Source organism: Bactrocera tryoni, chromosome 1, assembly GCF_016617805.1.
Source record: "Bactrocera tryoni isolate S06 chromosome 1, CSIRO_BtryS06_freeze2, whole genome shotgun sequence".
Taxonomy (NCBI): domain Eukaryota; kingdom Metazoa; phylum Arthropoda; class Insecta; order Diptera; family Tephritidae; genus Bactrocera; species Bactrocera tryoni.
The window spans coordinates 68,975,065-68,995,131 of NC_052499.1; the positions used below are offsets into that span (position 1 = coordinate 68,975,065).

Below are 20,067 nucleotides of genomic sequence, written 5' to 3' on the forward strand. Positions count from 1 at the left end.
TCACTCCTTATATGACCGCGATTATCGCCAAAGTACAGAGCCGCAACAAAATCCTCTAGTCAATCGGTCGGCCCGTCCTTAACTACGCCACACCAATATGGTCGGCTGGATCCAGTGAAACCCAGAAGAGGAAGCTCTAGACTTATCAGAACACTGCACTCCGAACTACGACAGAATGCTTCTTGCTAGGTTGATATCTCCTATCGAACACCTGCATACGCCTGTATGCTCCTAGTTAATGAGTATAATAAAGTCCTCTCCAAGCAGTTGCTGCTGGGGTGCTTACGCAGAAATTATCCCTGTAGTTAGCTTCTTAGAGCGGAATCGCATCCTGGGAGCATCAAATAATCATTCCTCAACTACGTCGACGACATCAAAAAATACACCGACTAGACTTCAGACCCAACTAACTTCCGACAAGCAGTGACCGCCATTCACAGTGGAGCAATCAACATCTTCACAGAATCCCTCTTAGTGAACGGGGTATTTGGAGTCAAACCACCATCCATTGCAGACGAAGAACTCGAGTTGCCGAGAGAAACGAAAGTGACCCTTGCACCGCTTCATTCGGGATATTGTAGGCGGTTAAACTCCTCCTTATCCCGAAAGATCCCGACATATCTAATATATGCCGTAAGTTCAATGAGTCTCCGTATGACACTGACCACCTCTTTACATGTCTCACTAACTCTACTCATCTGACACCCCTCTCCCTTTGGTCCGTCTCTTGGGCCTACCGTTGGATGACGTCGACGACATCGATGACAACTTATCTAATCCTTACCATCCTGAAGAGATTAGGTAGCCGTTTCAACAACAACAGCTTAGAACGATCTCTCGAATCTTCCTACATAAACCGTTAATTATAACACTATAGTTTTATTGCCTGAACAGGCTAAATTAAGTTTCTAAAACCCAGAAGAAATATTGTTCAAGGCAACCGAACATTCTCCGAAGAAATTGTTCAGATCGGATCACTAAACAAATCGCTGCCATAGAACCAAGAAATAATTAAAATCAAGTTCTTCTATGAAAACCTTATTTATTTGTGAAATCATTTATAGCTTCGTTTCAACCGAACTTGACGTATTTCTTGTTTTAAGCTCACTGCATTTCATTTCTAAATCTTTTTCACGTTACTCATATTTTTTCATTTCTTCCAAGACTTTATCGTAGACGTATTTCTTTGCCTCTTTGCCCCAAATAAAGTCCAAATGTGCCCATTTCGTGAAGGGTACAAGATAGTCTAACTTCATGTTCGGCAGTTCGTCGCGTAATCTTCGAATATCAGTAACATCACACATCCAATCATTGGCGCCATAGTAGAGCATTACAGGTGCTTTAGCATTACTTAGCTGGAGAGTGGAGTAATTAAAGATATACAAAGAAGAAAGCATTTTATACTATTTTTAAAGATTTTTGTTACCTTGTAGTTGGGTGGGTACATACTACCTCCATACTCTAACGGATTACGAAGAACGCTGTAATCGAACTTGCGGAACTTTTTCGAATTGTACTCCTGACAGAAGTGCAGATTCTGGTTAACTGAAGCACCTGCGGGCGAAGTGGCCTTGATATGTTCCAACAGCTCCTACATTAAAGATTTGTATAATACTCGTACACTAATTTGTATGTTCGTGCTCACATATTCCAACTGTTCGGAGTCGTATCCTCCAATTAGAAATATCTCATTAGCGCACATTTCGACAAACGGCGATGTCGCTTGACACATCTCAATGCCCAAGTCTTGCTTGAACTTATTGCTTGGCATGAACTCCATCGAACCCACCAGTTCGACCATAGCATTGGGCTGACCCAAAATGGGCGCAAAGGCACGCGTCAATGGACTCTTCATATTACCCATATAGGCGGCGGGCCCCAACATGTGTGCCGATTTAATTTTATTATTGTAGCTTGGCTTCTCCGACATCAGCACCAAGTAAACTGTGGTGCCTTGCGAGTGGCCAATGTACTGCAACTGTGTGTTCCCGGTGTAATCTAGCACGTAATCGATCATAGCAGGCAAATCGTAAATTCCAATTTCATGCCAACTGAAATTCCAGAAAACTTGCCAGTATGTGGGCCAAGTGCGATGCTTTTTCGAGTAAGTATTACCACGAGCATTACCCATCCATACATCGTAACCGGCATCGGCGAGTATATAGGCGAGCGCTTTATTCGGGCCCATTAGCACCCAGTCGGAGGAGGAACTCAACATGCCGTGCATAAGAAATGCAACTGGCCGTCCATCAGTGGGTCCCTCCTTCGGAGAGTAAGGTATGCGATGCATGGTGAGTATGTAACCATCGCTGGTGGTTACTGCATGTCGCTCCATGGGGTATCCGTCAGCTATTATGCGTTCACCCTGGTTTGTTAGTGTTAGTAAGTGTTATTAAACGCAGCTGAATACAATATTGGTTTATATGAACTCACACAGTCCGAAATGGGCCGGTCAGCAGCATGCGCCCAATCAAAAGCGACCAGCAGCGCAGTTACTAAACAACTTTTTGTCACCAATTTCAGCATTTTATAAACAACGTAACTGATCGAAGCGGCCTTATATAGCCGTAAGCATTATCGCATACCCCTGGTGGTTTCAACAGATAACTGCTAGAAATTATGACCCCAGATGCTCAAGGCGTTAAATAATTTACAACCCCGCGATAATAATTTGAGGTGTGCGTCAGTAGAATGATTTCAGCGGAGGCCGATTTTTTTCGGTGGTTCCGTTGTTGATTTATCATACCGCCAATCCTACGGGAGCGCGTTGAAAAGTGCGGAAAATTGATAAAATTGGTTTTCTGTCATTTTGAAACTGTGACCTTAGAGGCTGTTCCAATCATACTCTCATCTATCCATACAAAAGTTCCTTTATCAAGTTCTCTGTTTGGATCAGTTAGTGATATCACAATTATTAGTCCATCGGCTAAGATTTTTACAGGATGCCTAGCCTTTTATAAATTTTTCATTACGTTCTATTCTATTCTAGCTTGTTAGAGCTTTCCCAAGCAGAGAAGCTCTTAATTTTCTTCCGCAACCGCCAGCTTGTACCATAATAAAAGTTTTTAGAAGAACTTTCGTTCGTCCAAACGACTAAATGACGGTCCTAACCGACTGGCCGCAATATTACAATTCTATCATTCTAACGCAGATGTTATTCGCAAAAACCCAAAGAGTACTTTTGTTGTTGTAGCGGCAGATATAGTTAAAAATTGATAAAAATATGCGCTCATTCCGGTATATATATGTATATCTGACTGTTAAGGAAACGGATCGAGGAACTATCGAACTTTGATATCGTTAACGTTTCTGCAGTTGCCTACTTCTTCCGGGGTTCCACGGCTTGCGGTCGTAGATAGCTAAAGTAACAGCTTTTTCAATAGGGACGCTACAAAAGTAGATCGACAGGGTCAGCAAACGACACCATATTTTTTCCTGCTCTTTTGACATTTCTCTTCAGTAAGGATTGCCATTTCATCATGGAAAGATACAGGATCCAACCACGAGTCGAAGTTATTAAAATTTACTACCGAAATTCGGGACAGTGGCCTCAACTTTAAGAGCGCTACGTCCAACGTATGGTCGTTATAATTGTCTGTCAGATCAACAATTGACCGTCTAGTGAAAAAATTTTAATCCACAGACACAATACAAAATGTTCCCGTAGCAGTGAGACAAAGAAGTGTCTGTAGTGTCGAGAATTTTACTGCCGCTAGTGCACCAATTGAGGAAGACTCAAATCAGTCTCTCACACGTCGTTCTCAAGCGTTGGGCATCTCTGTGACGTTGTTGTGGCGAGTTTTGCGAAAAGATCTTGGCCTATATTCTTACAAGATCAAATTGATGCCAGCGCTGAAGCCACTTATCGTATGTTCGTGAACTGGGCTGAGCAACAACTTGAAAATTATCCGGATTTTTATTGAAAATTCATCGTCAGCGATGAGGCTCATTTTTGGCTGAATGGCAGCCATTCACGCTCCATGAGTCACCCTTGCATCCCGAAATAATTATGGTTTAGTGCGTTTTATGGGCCGGTCGTCATTGGACCGTACTCCTTCCGTGATGAACAAGACCGGCACGTTACTGTGAATGGGAATCGCTACCGCTCAATGATAACCGAATATTTTTGGCCCGATTTGGATGATATGGACTTGGACAATTTATGCTTGAAAACCGTCGAAAATTGGGTTCAGCGTTTGGACCTCTGCAAGCGTTCCCGTGGTGGCCATGCAAAAGAAATCGAGTTCCAGTTAATGAAAAACCCATTATTAAATTGGTTTGAGTTTTCTGACTAGTTCAATTTTGGTCGTTCAGTAATTGTAGTAGTCGGACGCCGAACGAACTGATATCAGTATTTCTCTGTCATTCTTGGAATATTATTAACAAGATCCTATAGAAGATCTGATTAACAGACAACAACAAAAGACAACTAAAGGAGGATACTGCAGAATAGCCCTGAATCTTGGATAGCTCGGAAGTAACTTCGACGTTTTATTACTTATTACTTGCCTTGATTCAAAGGAGATGTTATACAAGTTTTGCGTTCATGTTATTGTTTTTATTATTTTTTAATTTGACTCCACCTCTACTACTCTTCCTCTACATGACCTTCGACGATGTATTTGATTTTCTCGTCATTTTCGTGGTGCAAACTCACTTCCAGTTGGTAGTAACCGGGCTGTAGAAATTTCTTGAAATTCTTCGAAACCAAAGGGTACTCGTTCAGGATGTAAGTGTTCTTTACAACCGGGCAATCAAATGGCGACGGTGCATTCGCATATTTAGCTAACAACTCGTAAATATATAATCGGTAGTAGAATTTCATGAAATCACAAACACTCAATGCAGGCACTGGCATTAGCCAATTGTACTCGCCATTCGCGTCTTCAGCAATCTTCAGCAATATATTTAACTGTAGAAGTACATTGAAATGAAATTGAAGTTATAAATTGCCTTTTCCAATCAAAACTATTGTTATGTCACCGTCCATTCATTATCCAAGTCCACCAGCTGTTCTGCCACACCACTGAACTTCACGCCGTCCTCACTTCTAATCACCTCCAACTTAATTTTGGCCACTTCTTCATCCTCCTTTACAGGTATTATCTGGTCAAAGACGAATTTGTAATTGGGATCCTCCTCTGCGCTGGTTATAACTGCATATTCAAGCGCAATTAAACAAAGGCACAACAAATGAAACCGCATTTTAATATCGGAACGTTTGTGGTGAGATTGAAGCTCCACAAGCTGAAACTGCGCTTTTCATAAAATCGTTGGAGAGCTATCTAGCACGCAAATCCAACCATTGAGCGGCGTTTACAGTTAAGCGATAACATTTTACATGAAACGGAAATGGGTTGGAAACCGTTGTTGCTTTTATCAATGTGTCGTGTTCTCTAAAATGTAATTTTTTATATACAAGTACAAGTACATTATTATGTAATATTTGAATGAGTTAACTAGGAAGCAGTTAAAAAATTACTAGAAGTAAATATTCCGTGATTTTGGAAAATGACAAAAATTTGTCGAAAGCTTTTGACACACTCAACCACACAATGCTACTTGAGAACATCGAACAAACATTGCTCCCTCCAAGACTAAAGAGGTGGGCCACACACCATCTGCGCGGTCGACAACCATCGGTACTAACTATTTCAAGGTGAACAATCAAAACTAAGGAGAATTAAACTGGGGCTGACGCAGGGTGGTGTGCTCTCCACGCTGCTGTTTAATCACTGCATACCGAAACTCCCGCTACCACCAGAAGCAGTTTCTATGACCTCGTAGACAGAAGATTGCGCGATGATGACGTCGGGCAATAGAAACGAGGGCATGCACTCAAAAGTGAACGCCCACCCAAAAGTTTTTTTCGCTGCAAGGAGCCTAAAGCTCTGCCCGCCAAATCAATGGACACTTTGTTAACGAACTAGACGAAGGAGACTGAACCTCAACATTTCCGTGGATTACATTGAAACAACCCAAAAATTTCAGGTTTTACATTAGACAATTTGCACTCCTTCACTCCGCAAACAATAAGGATTGTCACGAAAGTACAAAGCCGTAAGAAATTTCTCTAGTCGCTGATCGGCAGTACTTGGCGCAAAGACAAAGAAACGTTGTTGACAATATACAAGGCAATCGGTCGACATCACACTCCGCATGCTTCCTGTAAAGGAGCATAACAGTTTGCTCTCCAACCATTCCTTGCAGTAACTTGTTTGGAGCCAGCCGCCTCCCAGAAACATTCTTTCAACATGTCTACGAAATTTAACAATACACCGACCTTATTTCTCATCCGACCAATTTCCGTCCTGCACTTAACGCCATTCACAGTAGATCTATTAACACCTTTATTGACTCCCTTCCAGTCAATGGCGTACTTGGAGTCCAAACACCACCCATCACAGAACAACACTTTGAGTTACAGAATAGACCCAGGCATACAAAATATACATATATCTTGCATGCAGCGACACCTCTTTGCATGCCCAATAAAACAAACTCACTTAACACCTCTCTCCCTGTGGTCCGAGCCCGACGGAACAACTTTATTCCTGGGCCTGCCGTTAAGTGGTTTCGAGGACAACTAATATATTACATTCCCCCAAACAGGATTTAAATAATCGCTACTACAACTAAATTCACAAAAAAAGCTGTACGTGATGGAAAATTTGTGAACTTAAATTCGAAATCAGGTCACCTCAAATGCCCCTTTCGCTGTTTGGCGCCAATTGGAGATACCAGGGTTCTCCTCCACTTGGTCTTTCCAACGAAGTGGAGGTCTTCCTCTTCCTTTGCTTCCCCTGACGGGTATTGCGCCGAATACTTTCAGACTTTCTCTCGAAAACTCATAATGCCGACTGATCAGATGTTGTTATTACCGTTGTCTCCACCCCGTATAGCAGAACTTTGATGATGATTGATTTGTAGAGTTTGGTATTTGTTTGTCGAGAGAGGACTTTACTTGTCCTCATTCCGATGTAGCATCTGTTGGCCAGAGTTATTCGAGTCTGAGTCTGGTGTTGATGTTAATTGTGGTTCCAAGATAGACGAAATTATCTACGAATCTACGGCACCTTTTATAATAACTTTCACATATTTTTCAAGGTACCCGCAAATATGTCCCATTAAATTATTTATTGTTTAAAAAAAAATTAGCAATGCGAATAAAACAGTCTACTCGAATAATATATTTTTCCAAAACGTTTAAGCTTATTTATTTACTCAATTATTGTTTATGTATTAAAATCAAAAGCTTTTTGCCATATAATAAAATCAACCGAAAATAAATATGTATATATTTTATTAATTATCAATAATGAATGCTTAATGCTCCCATTGGAGTTTAAGTACAATTACATACACACACACACATAATATTGCTGTGTGTAGTTATTTTTTTTTTGGGTATATAGTTTGTATTTATATCCAAATCCATGCGGATATATTCCATACACATACATAGTTACTGCTTCTGCTTCTTGATAACCGATGCAGAAAGTTGACACACCTGTGTATTAGATGCTTAACATTTTTAATGTCATTTTGCTATTTTTATTTTATTTGTTTTTTGTGTTTGTATGGAATACTGGTCTTTTGTTTTGCATAGGCTACAATATTTAGGTACTATATTTAAGTAGAGCTCTCTGAATCGCCCCGCAACAAATGTGTCTATATTAACTGTGTTTTATACATACATAATTTCCAATAGTTTCATTCAATTTATTATTGTTGTTTTTACACATACTACATAGTAAAAATTTACACGACTACGACAATGCAAACAATTATTTAATCACCCTAACTTATTAACCATACAAAGAGCAGTTGTCTCCATTTGCAAAACAGACATAATACACGCTAAATAAGTAGACAGTTCGCTAACAAAAATCTATAAATATATTTGTAGTGTTGTTAAGCAATGATCATGCCATTTCTATTATTACCTTAATGTTACCTAATCCACCACTGTTAATGCTGACTTTTGTTTTTGTAAAATTTATGGAACCGAGCCAAGTAGTTTTATGCTTGTAGAGGTTGCCATACATAACAGTCGTATGTTTATATTATACTGTACCGTTATATAATATTAGTGCATTTTCATCGACTACGCCACGCGCTGCGCTTATAAAATCAATATCGTAAAATAAACACTGGTTCGTGCTAATGGTCGTTTAGACTTGGTAATCGCTGCAATTAACTACATAAATATAGCGCAATCTCTTTTGTGACATATATGTATTATATGAGCTTATATCATTTGAATACTGTCAAGAGAATTGTTCAGGCCAATAATTGTTTAAAATATCACTTTATTCGTAACTTCTCAACTTCATCTGGGAGTGGCGCCGCAGCAATGCAAACAATATAACGGTTGAAGTTTTCGAGAGTAGTATAACTTTGGATTATCAGAGGGTTGGCAGGGCTTAATATTTGCAGAGAAAATATTTATAATATATAGATAACGGTTTTTTTAATTGCATAATTTTAAAACTTGCAAACAATATAACGGTTGAAGTTTTCGAGAGTAGTATAACTTTGGATTATCAGAGGGTTGGCAGGGCTTAACATTTTCGGAGGAAATATTTATAATATTTGTGGATAATAATTTTAGAACTTGCTCAGAGGGTTGGCAGGGCTCTAAGCCCGTAACATTTTCAGAGAAAACATTACTAATGATTACAACCTTTATAAAACCTGTGATTTTTATCGACATCAAATGAAAAAAAAAAATGTCGGAAGTCGAACTTGTCACAATAGCGCGCGTCAATATCTTGAAAAAATAAAACATAATAAAAATAATAAAAAAAAATAGGACAAAAAAAAAATAATAAAATAAATAAAAATATAAAAAAAATAAAAAAAAAATATAAAAAAAATATAAAAAAAAATAAAAAAAAAAAATAAAATAATAATATATTTTTTGTCCCCAACTTTAATCAAACATATGTACATATATTTAACAGTTTATACGCCGCTGAGTATATAAAAAGCGCAGCACATTGAATTTGGTTAACAAGCGTTAATGGAAAAAGTTAAGAAGAAAGGGAAACTATGGTACACATATGTATGTACATATGTATGTAAGTAATAGCATTCATGTAACTAAGTGACCTAATTTTACTAAGCTAAGCAACGATCTAAAGGTAATAACAGAAAAAATCCTTTTCGCTTCAGCCGATTGGTGCAATGCTGCTAAGGATTTACGCACTTGCGACATAATTTCGTTATTTTGCCAATTTCACATCTAAAATCTCACTTTCCTCCTTTCTTCACTTTAAACTATAAGTAGCGCAGTTGTGTGATGATAACGCCTTGCAGGTGACTCTATGTGAGGATATCGTGAATGGTTGTGGTGGCAGCAGCTGTAACGGGACTAGCGTTTGGTAAGTGCGTTCGATAGGAATGTGCCAGCGTTGTGCGACCGCGATTGTGCGTCTGCTCGCAATTTAATAAACGTCATTTCTTGCTATTAAAACTCGTCTTCGGCAGCACATTGACGAAAGCGGTATGCACGGGCAAAGCGGGCGCCACAAAACCCAAATCGGGTATTAGTGAAATGCTCGGCGCCACACGAGCACTGCCCACCTGTAGTGGTGAGTATGTTGTATTGGAATGTTGTTGCATATGATTCATATTGGCATTGTTGCTGTTATTCAGAGCGTTTTGTGGACGGTTTGTTACAGGCGCCGTGGAGAAATCCTGCATTATATGTATTTGTTGTTGTAGTTGCAACTGTTGCTGCTGCGGCGTTAAGGGTGATGTGCGCGTCTGTATGGCCGCCTGCTGGTGGTACAGACCGAGCGGATTATTGTAGAAGTTTGCGTTTTGCCAGGCGGCGCTGTTGAATTGGGGCGCATGTGTGACGGGCATGTACGATGCGACGTGCTGTTGTTGTGTGGCGGCTGACGTAGGTGTTGGTGTGCTCGACACGAAGTCGGACCAGTCATCATCGTTACTGTTACTGTTGGTGTTGCTATTGCTGTTATAGGCATTACTACGGGCGCTAATGTGCGCACTGTTTGCGGATGCATGCGCAGTTGACTTGTGTTGTGGTGTTGGCGTTAGCGTGCGTTGGGCGTTGATGTTTGGTTGTTGGTGAAGCGGCGAGCGCATTGCGTTATTGCTGTTGTTGGCACTGTTGATATGCACATCGGTTATGCGCTTTGGCGTTATGACCAATTGATTGTTATTGTTGCTTTTGTTATTGCTATTATTGTTATTATTGTTGTTGTTGTTGAGGCGACTTGCATTAGTTGGCAATTGTGGCGTCACCGGCACCGACACAAACTCCGACCAGTAGTCATCGTTGAGTGTGGAGTCCTGCTCCTTCAACGCTACCGAAGCGCTTATAGAGATCGAGTTATTTTTCGTATGCTTTTCCGCATAGGTATGTAGTGGCGATGCTTTTTGCGAAGTGTTCACATCTTTGGCCGCAGCCGGTATTTTGGGCTGTGCGAAGAGCTCTTCAATACGCGCCAATTCATCGGGATTAATATTGGCCGTTGAGTCACCCCATTCAATGGTTGGTGTGGTCTTCGATGTCGCCGTATTATTTGTGCTGATGGGTATAGCTTGTGGCAACAGTATGGCTGGACTGAGTATCATATTGTCAACTACCGACGGCGAGCTCGTACGACTTGGTGTATTACTAGTTTCTTTTGTCTTGGAAACGGCTGCGGGCAGGACGGCTGGTAGGGTATTGAGTGTTGTTTTAGCATTTATTTCCGCGGGGAACTTGGACGTTATTGTACTGTCAGGCAAACTGTTGCCAAAATGTGTATCAGCCGCAAGCACAGTTGCCTTTGGAGGTGGTGGTACTGACTGAAACTCCGTGAACTCGGTAAACTCATCGGTGTCGAATTCGGTTGTTTGTTGTTGTGCTGGTATTTGCACACTCACGGCACTAGGCTCACTGACTAACGTTGACGGTGCGCCCATGGGCAACTCACCGGTGTATTCAGCAACCATCTCCAGGCTAAAGCCGGGATTGTATTCAACATCGCGATACTCTTTCTTCACCACTTTCTCATCGATGATTATACCCGCTGCAGCAATTTCATAGTCAAAATCAATCGGCTCACTTCCGCCGACAGCAGCTTTGCCCGCTTTCATAGTTATAGCCACATCGGTCTTCGATGGCGTATAAATGTGTGTCTCCTTCAAGGGTCCCGCATAGGTGGACGTCACCACCGTTTCGTCGTCATCATCCACGACGATATTAGCGCCCAAACGTAATGTGGTCATAGTTTTACTATTGTCATAGGGTTTGCTGTTACTGATACTACTGCCAGACGTGCTGCTACTGATGCTGTTAATGCCTGATTCTGCTGTTGTGAACTGATATGCGGCATTGTCTAGTGCTAATGGCGACGGACAAGCGTCTCTGGTTGGCGTTGCCGTCAGTTCGTTATCGTTTTTGCTTAAGGTTTCTGAAATGTTAACGCCGACGTTTGTAGCGGTTGTATGCGATTGATGCTCGTCATCGGGTGTATCAAGCCGTGCAACAGGCGGCGGCGGCTGAACCGCTTCAGTCTCTCGCGCGTTTGTCTCGCCCTTGGCCCCTGTAATGAAGCAATACTTTTTAGTTTGTTTACAGTTATTTTTGGAAGCATTTTATTTGAAGTAAGCTTAAAAATTCAAAATTGTTGAGAGGTACAAAGTTTAAAATTTAAATTTTAAAGTAAACGAAGCATAGTAGTTTAAAAAACGAAAGAAATTTGATCAATTAAAAAAAATGATAATAATGATCATAATTATCGAACTAGGTTGGTGTGCCGATACATTGTATTGCCTTGTCACTGAAAACAATTTTTTAAGGCCAAATGAAATAGGGTTTTTAATACGTTTGAGCTTCTACTCTAATCCATACTCTCTAATAAAGTTTCAATAAATATTACAAAAATACTGTAATTTGTTCTATAATATTTATGCTAAATGTGTGGCTTAACTGTTTTAGAAGTTATTTGTGAATATTGTTCGAAAAAGGAGCTACAGTCTGTTGTGTACATAACCTAAAATACATTTGGTTTCACTTAAGGGGTTATATCCACTTTTGAATTTAAAAATACATATGTATATTTGGCTAATATACGGAATGTATATATATATTTGACGATATTCTCCGAAAATTTGAAGTTTATGCGGCAAAAAAAATACGAAACGAGAGGACCGATTTGAAATGACCTTCTTAGATATATTCGTCAGGTAAAGATCGAAAGAATAATATTTGTGATAATTTCGATTTTTTAAGCTATTCTGAAGTGTAAATTTTTCTATAAAAAACGACGTGAAGCTGATCCTTTGTTAAAAAACAAATTTTTGACTAGCCCTTCGATCATGTCCTGCTTTCATCTAATGTAATATTCTCCTTTGGACTTGAGATAATTTTAATCAGCAAAATCTTTCACATCTCTAGCCACATTTTTGCGGAAGTCTTCTTGGAGATCGCCTCAGGGATCAAGAGAATCCAAAATTTTAAATTTGAAAATTAATCGCCGATTTTTAAGGGGTTACATGGGTTTCAAAAAATCTAATTTTTTGATTGTGTTATTAAATTCTACAACACCTCTAGAACATTGCCCTAAATTCCATCCAAGTTATAGTTTCGGAGATAGATAGATAGATAGGATTATTGAGGTTCTGCACCGCGACCTAGGGTCTATTGTGCCCTCTCCTGTATCACATGACCTCCCAAAGCCCCAGCAGTCTGAAAAGTTTCGGAGATACAGTCTTGAAAATTTGTGCGCTCGAGGCTAGCTAGGCTAAGTACACCGTCTTTAAACGCGTTTTTTCGAAACTGTGTTTTTGAAGGCAGTTTGCAAGATTTCTCGAGGACTACTCAACTGATCTTCATGAAATTTTACACAGCTCTTTGAGATACAATTCTTAAAGACCTTGGGCGAAGGATTTTTTTGTCGATTACAACCATTTGAAAAAAAAATTATTGCGAAATTTTCACTGAAATTTAAATTTTTTGTAAAAATGTCTGCCAAAAAAAAAAACCATTTTAAGTTTTTTCTGAGGGGTCATCGGAAATGGCGTCGCCATGGCCGAACTTAAAATATTTTTTTTTCCAAACATTTCAGAATTTATTTATTAATAATGAATATTTGTAACAATAAAAAATTCTAATAAAATTTTTAATTTTTTATATGAGAAAAAAGTATTTGAAAAAAGGTTGTTTTTACCCGAGGAAACCTATGTAACCCCTTCAAAGGCTGTAGTCAAAAATATATATATATTTTTAAAAAATTGAAATTATATTTTTTTACAAGGTGTCTAGTCTATGTTACTTAAAATTAGTGGTTGGCTTTACAGATAATATTAACAAAAAATATACAATTTCCGAAATTTTTGATATTTATGTACTCAATCTACCACCAAAGAGTATACAATTAGATTTTATAATAGTTTTAAACAAAATAGTTAGAATTAAGCAATACTGATTTTAGAAAATTATAAAAAGTGTGCTTTGGAAGAACTCAAAGGTTAGGTATCGAAAAAAAATCAATGGTGCACTTAATTGAAGGCGTATAGGTTGAATAGAGTAGGGCATATGACGCACATTTTCTCTTAAGAATTTAAAAGCATTTGAATTCTGCTGTTCATGCAATTTTGGGATAGTCGGTGGCTTGGTGTGTAAACAAATTCTTGCTTTCTGCTTTGTAAGCTACAAATAATGTGATAACTTAGGAAAAATGTTAAAGATTTCGTGTTTGTGTGATAAGATATATTAATAGACATTGAGATCCAATAAATGGTAGATAAGCTACCAGCAAAAAACAAAAAAAAAAGAGTCAAAGCGAATTTCGCAAAAAATTATATGCAAATGATAGCAAAAAAGCTGAGGGAAAATAGTTGATGGTCATATTTTAGGGTACAATAATTTTGCGCAATTTTTTGGAATATTGAAATATTATAAAGAAATATTTGTGTGTTTTTGCACAAAGCAAAAAAGCCATGGTTAAACAGTAATTAACATTAATGAGAAAATAATGAATTTTTAGTGTAGGTTGTAGAAAATTTGTGTTCGATTAAACAAATTTGTTTACTGTAACAATTTCTCTCGCTTTAAGCGCGCTAAACGATTTTGCATTAATTTCCATGTGAGGTTAGAAATTATTTCCTCAAAGAAAAGGTGCGGCACATCCTACTACCATAACCTACTGTATGAAAAATACCTTATTATATGCCACAACAACAAATATTTAACTTACTACTACAGTCCAGTAAGCGATTTGGGTTCGAGTGGAAGTTGACACATTCCAGAGGTTTATTTGGGATGATAAAATTATTACAAAAATCGGCGCATTTCACCGTTGCGTTCGATGATTCAGTAGTTTTGGGGTTTGGCATTGCAAAACGTATTGTTGAATTTGCATTGAAAGAAAGTTTATTGTTGTTGTCGTTGTTGTACGTAATTTTGTTGTTCATGGCAGTTGTATGATTTTGATTAACAGCCAAAAAGTGATTAGTAAAATTGTTTAAATACAAAAACGATTCAACGGTGGTGTTGTTGATATCTCCAACGGGACCGTGAGCGACAAGCGTTTGCGGTGGTGAATCGTTTGTGTTTGGTGGAGGCAAAGCATTGCGACCAGCGTTTGCATGTGTCAGTGCATTCGTTTGGAGATTTTGTGAGGTGCAGACATTTGCGTAAGTGTTAGTAGCGTGTTGTTGTTTAGCATTTGGATAGAAAATGTGCGTTGAATTGGCGCATATAGTTGCATTATAATTGTTTAGTAATGATGGTGATGGTGATTGTGATGATGATGATGGCAACGATGATGATAATGATGTTGGTGCAGATAATAATGAGCATGATTGAGCGGTGGCAGCCCAAGTGGGCGTTGTTATTATTATTGTTGTTTTTGTGTTAGTAGTTTTTGGCGTTAAATTAAGCCGTTGCATTTGTTTAATTAAGTTGTTATTAGCGGTTGTATTGTTGTTAGTGATAGTAGTAGTTGTTGTTGTAGTTGCAATTTGTTCCAACGTTGCACATGCAGAGAAGGAGGAGGAGGAGGAATCAACAGTTAAGTTATCAAGCTTAGTAGCCATCACCATAACTTGGTCTAGATCCAATAGTAAAGTGTGAACATGTGATGCTAGTCATTGTTTTTGTAATTCATCAGCATTGATTGCATTGTTATTCGTAACGAATAAGTTGGTTGGTTGGTGTGATTGTTAGTAGAGACAGATACACAAGTGTTTTGTTAATTAATTAACAAACGGAAAATTGTTTAGTAAACAACTTAAATAAACATTAAAATTTATTATGTAATAATAATTGATAAATTTAGAGAAATTATTTGAAAGCGAACAATAAAAGATGAAAAGTTATTGAAGACATAAGCAAATGCAAAACTGAGCAAGCAAATTAAAAAAGCAATTGTAATTTTTAAAACCGTCTATAGCCGCGAAAGCGGTAAGAAGGAGAATTTTTAGAAATATCTAAATTCGAACATACATAGAGATGTACATATGTGGCGTACTTAATATACACCGTTCAGGATGTGGAAAGTTCTAATGTAATACATTAAAAATAAATAAAAATATTATAAAAAATTTTAATTTTGCATCAAATTTCAATTACGGTATCATTCAGTAATAACGGTAAATAAATAATAGTTTTTAATATTTAACTGATTTCTCGTATTTTGCCATATATGTATAAGTAAATAATTTTTATTTTAACTCTACAAAATTAAAATAAAAATTAGCTTTAGTTTAGTATCTTTATATTGAATACGAAAATACTTTTCCGACTATCCAATAAATGTAAATTTGAAGTAAAACATATTTACTATTATTATGATATGACTTCAACAATTCAACATTAACTTGAAAACTTGATAAAAAAAAAACTATTAAGACATTAGCCAAAATTATTGGACCATATTGCGAATTTTTAAGTGAAAACTGACACAAGCACAAGTTGTATGAAATATTTATCTAGCTTAATGGCATTGGAAAATTATGTGACATTACAAACTTACACATATTTCGCACGCGTTAATACATTTGTACACTTATTTTCTCGCGCTTTTTGCTTTTAGCACAGTTGCATAGTTAAAAACGAAGCAATTTCCATGCAGTTTGCAAATATATATCATAAAGTAAAAGTCATAAGTAAGTAAGTAAGTCATAAGTAAGTAAAGCAATTGTAAAGCATTTTTACGATTTGAGGGTATAAGAACACACGTTGCTTGGTGATATGGCTTGAATTACGCAAAATCAATTCACAAATAAAATAGAAGAAGTTTGCTCAAAACATACAAACATATAAATGTTGCATTGAAACAAAATGATATTCGATATGTAAAAAGGAATATGGAAAAAATAGACACAAAGCGCATATCTGTCGCATGGCTTGCAGAGAAAGCGTTTTACTTTTGTGATAGCTTTAGAATTTGAAGTGTGTTTTTATGGTTTTGTTTATTGAAAAGTTTATACAAACTTGCTTACCGTCAAGTGGATTCACCAAACCGGCACCTTGCCAATCGAATTCAACATCAGGTACATCCATTTTCTTCGCATAGTTGCTCATGTCCGGCTCGGCAGCGCTGCCACTATTATTTATGCTATATTGCATTGAATCGGCATCGGCATACGTTGTGTTTGGCACAGCGATGGTTGTTTGTGGTTTCATGGGTTTTAGTGGATTAAAACTGAGATTGGCAGCGAAACGTGGCATTGATGGATTCCAATTGTCACCGAAGAGCTAGAAAAAATATGAAATTAATGAAAGGTGTAATTAAAAAATATTAACTTTTACATAAAAAATTAGCCTTACAATATTTCTCGAATCAATGCCAATCGAACGTATAAGAGCGTGTCGCATTTCGGATTGTGGCCATTGAAATTCTAAGGCTTTGGCAGCTTCTATTGCTTCGAAGGGAAGTGTATCGTTTATTTTGTTGACCTTTGCTGCTTGTTGCAACTCATCATCATCAACTGGACTTGCCTCTTCGATTGGAAACATTATTTTTAGTACTGTACCTAAGCGATCACCTATATTGCCGTTGGCGGTAGTTGGCGTTGACAATGTTGTTGGTGTTTGTACAGCTGGTGTGGTAGCAGTGGTTTGAGTTGCAGGTGTTTCATATGAAGCCTCTTCGAAATCGCCAAAGTCATCATCATCGTCATTGTCGAACGAATTTGCTTCAAATTCGTTTTCTTCAACACCACCAGTTTTTAATGCTGCTGATTGCGCATTGTTGTTATTGTGTTCCACTGTTATGCTTAAAGAATTCGGTGCTGATATGATTGGTACAACAGTCGGTGTCGGTGTTGGCGCTGGAGCTGAAGAAAAGTTTTGAAAATCATCAAAATCGTCGTCATCCTCGGCTATGATAGCAGTATCTGCGGGTGGCTATAAGAAAGGAAAATACGTTTGTTATATGATCATGTAATATATTAATGAACTAACTGCAAATATATATGTATGTACCTCTACTAAATCCCGCATATTTTGGTTGCTATCAACGACCGATGTCGTAATCAAATCAGTCGTAACTATTCCGCCATTATCTGGGGGATTTATAAAATTGGATGCCGTTTCGAAATCGGCAAAGTCACCGAAATCATCATCCTGCTCCTCTCTACCATTTAAATTTACATTTTCCGTTTTTGGTAAATCATTCGTGATGTTATTATTGTGGTTTGAAGAGTTATTCATATTTATATCATCTGCAAGCGTTGAAATTTTTTCTTCTTTTGGTGAAGGCGGCGTGTTTACGAGGTGAATTGCAAAAAAATCTTCCGAATCATTATCAACATGGTCCTCCAAAGGTGCCGTTGGTGATATAGGCGACTTTTTTGGGGAACGATGACACTCCTCATCGCTACTGTCATCGTCCAAATCTTCTAGTAACACCAGCTCAGGTAATGGGGGAGGACTTTCTGAATTTGTTGGCATGAAATCCTTTTTTACTTCAGTTTCCAGATCTTTTGCTGCTACATCAGAATCTTCGATTTGACTATCTGGTTTAGCTGTAATTTCAGATAAGATTACTGCGACGCTTAAAGGTTGGGTTTGGGTGGTGGATGTAGTTGTTTTTTCTTTCGCTTCGTTAGCATCAGAATCTAACTGTTTACAATCAGTAACAAATTTCTGCGCAGACGGTGCATCTGAATTATTAATAGGTTTTAGTTCTCCTTCAGTGCCTGTAGTTTCAGTGTAGTCGCTGTCTAATGCAAATTTCTGCGTTACATTAAAATTGAACGCTTCATTAAGCTGTGTCTGCGTTTTGACTTCTTGATTTGCTGTAGAATTGTTAAATTCAGAAGAATTTAATGATATAGGGCCAAGATCTTCTAAAGCGGGTGGGATATCCGTAAAACCGCTGGTTGTTGATGAGCTTAGTTCAAACTGTAATGGTGTGCGGGGTAACGAAGATACTATAGAAACAGAGATATAAAGAAATACTTCAATATTTATAAACTCACAACAATTTATATTAGTATAAAAATTTCAAAATGTACTGTGAACACAATTTCTTCATTTTAGCAATTTTTTACCTTCAGCGTTAGTTGTATCCTCATTTATGTCTGTACCCAACGCAAAATCACCATAATCATCTTCATCTTCGAGAGTTAACGTGGGCGGCAAACCGGAATCGTCATCCTCTTCACCAAAATCTATTGGTGGCGGAGTGTTGCAAAGTAGCGGCGGTATTGGGGGAATGCCTGCCATGTCTTATAAATTCTCTCACCTTTATTGTATTTAAAGTTAATGTGTCTAGAATAATTAGCAAGTGTTTTTGAAATTTATATTCAAATGCCAACAAACTTTGCTACTTGCAAACAATGAGACTCACTTCAAAGTACTTGAGCTGCACCTCAGTTTATTATCGTGAATGCGTCATCAAAACCAAAATCATATCACGCTCACCTTATCGAGTTTTGGCCACGTTAGGAAAGGGGAACGGAAGATTTATTATATGTACACAGTGATTTTTTGCATCAAGTCCGAATCAAAATGATTTTTTCAGGTAATCAACGAGTTCAATGCCTTATGTTTTGTGGTTTATCCACTTAATTTATCGCAAGAAATATTGCGGCACCAACTATTTAAAGAAAACATGTAAATATAAAACAATGAGCTTAACAATTCTGTCATTTGTATATGATATATGACTAAATATGTATGTTGGTTGTGCAAAGCTTCAAATGAAAACATACAGATGAATGATATAAACTTTTAATAAGGCTACCGATTTATTCGTGTATAATTGTAATTATACTCAAGTTTCTGTTTATTCGTTTATAAAACCATACAAAATATGTGTATGTACATATGTATATATAATTGTGTATTTTCACCTTCACAAATCGCACCAGCTGGAAAGTTTTTTGTGTACCTATTTGACAATACTAGAGGTATTCGCCAAACCTTTCAGTTGTTTTGCATCCACGACAGCGCTACACAAACTATTTGAATACTACACTCCTTTCTGTTTATTAAGCACAGTTTAAAGAACTTCATTTGTTTTTATTTAAGCATTTTTCGTAATATTATATTTTTTCATGACGTTTTTCATCTCGAACAATTTTCCAAATATGCAAAGAGGTTGACATACCAACACTTGAATCAAATGCTGAGTGCTGCCATGTATTTCTTTTGTTAATATTCGCGATGTTTGAGTATGTCGCAAAGTCGTTGAATTTTTATTTAACCATTATTTTTATTAAATTGACTTTATATAAGCAGTTAATAATCGATTTCAATATTTTTAAAGGTTATTTGGAAAAAAAACTTAGACAATGGTGTATTAGCTTTTCAAAAAAATATTTTAGTAAATGGTGGCCTTACTGTTTTCAGTTTGTCAGATGGTCATAATTTATGTGCTCTGCTGTTACAAACTACTTTTTTGTTATTGTTCACTAGATTTTAGCAACGGTTTATAAAAACTTGCATCACCCTGTTCTTTGTATGACATTTCCTTTTGGCAGTTGGAGCTTTGTCCTTCCGGAATTTCATTGTTATACGCTTCTTTTATTTAAAATTGTAAAAATCGAAGCGCCGTTTAATTACAAGTGCAAATTAATTACAAAATATAGAAT

At 37.5% G+C, this 20,067-nt stretch overlaps 3 protein-coding genes across 3 annotated transcripts; all 3 read right to left on the bottom strand.

The window, feature by feature from the left end:
• Positions 1-1,109: 1,109 nt before the first annotated feature.
• LOC120766334 (lipase 3) lies at positions 1,110-2,350 on the bottom strand. The gene is made up of 3 exons (XM_040091759.1): positions 1,646-2,350; positions 1,427-1,591; positions 1,110-1,355 (listed from the first exon to the last, which is right to left on the bottom strand). Exons 1-3 carry the CDS (start codon positions 2,333-2,335, stop codon positions 1,137-1,139), a joined length of 1,074 nt encoding a protein of 357 aa, XP_039947693.1. The 5' UTR covers positions 2,336-2,350; the 3' UTR covers positions 1,110-1,136.
• Positions 2,351-4,485: 2,135 nt separating this feature from the next.
• LOC120782368 lies at positions 4,486-5,317 on the bottom strand. Its single transcript, XM_040114606.1, has 2 exons — positions 4,984-5,317; positions 4,486-4,912 (listed from the first exon to the last, which is right to left on the bottom strand). Exons 1-2 carry the CDS (start codon positions 5,203-5,205, stop codon positions 4,589-4,591), a joined length of 546 nt encoding a protein of 181 aa, XP_039970540.1. The 5' UTR covers positions 5,206-5,317; the 3' UTR covers positions 4,486-4,588.
• A 3,592-nt stretch (positions 5,318-8,909) lies between these two features.
• LOC120774557 (DEP domain-containing protein DDB_G0279099) lies at positions 8,910-19,553 on the bottom strand. The gene is made up of 7 exons (XM_040104294.1): positions 19,327-19,553; positions 18,822-19,070; positions 18,523-18,742; positions 17,453-18,402; positions 16,796-17,374; positions 16,468-16,723; positions 8,910-11,564 (listed from the first exon to the last, which is right to left on the bottom strand). The coding sequence occupies exons 3-7, from the start codon at positions 18,695-18,697 to the stop codon at positions 9,460-9,462; spliced, it is 4,065 nt and encodes a 1,354-aa protein (XP_039960228.1). The 5' UTR covers positions 18,698-18,742; positions 18,822-19,070; positions 19,327-19,553; the 3' UTR covers positions 8,910-9,459.
• Between the last annotated feature and the right edge of the window lie 514 nt (positions 19,554-20,067).

Bases quoted from the DNA above. Each gene is read 5' to 3' on its own strand.
- LOC120766334 (XM_040091759.1), bottom strand. From the start codon at position 2,335: ATGGAGCGACATGCAGTAACCACCAGCGATGGTTACATACTCACCATG. The intron at 1,592-1,645 runs GTGAGCACGAAC...TCTTTAATGTAG, and splicing joins ACTCCGAACAGTTGGAATAT to GAGCTGTTGGAACATATCAA. The intron at 1,356-1,426 runs GTAACAAAAATC...TCCACTCTCCAG, and splicing joins TGTACCCACCCAACTACAAG to CTAAGTAATGCTAAAGCACC.
- LOC120782368 (XM_040114606.1), bottom strand. From the start codon at position 5,205: ATGCGGTTTCATTTGTTGTGCCTTTGTTTAATTGCGCTTGAATATGCA. The intron at 4,913-4,983 runs GTGACATAACAA...GTACTTCTACAG, and splicing joins ACTTGGATAATGAATGGACG to TTAAATATATTGCTGAAGAT.
- LOC120774557 (XM_040104294.1), bottom strand. From the start codon at position 18,697: ATGGCAGGCATTCCCCCAATACCGCCGCTACTTTGCAACACTCCGCCA. The intron at 18,403-18,522 runs GTAAAAAATTGC...CTGTTTCTATAG, and splicing joins GGATACAACTAACGCTGAAG to TATCTTCGTTACCCCGCACA. The intron at 11,565-16,467 runs GTAAGCAAGTTT...GCTTCATTACAG, and splicing joins TTTGGTGAATCCACTTGACG to GGGCCAAGGGCGAGACAAAC.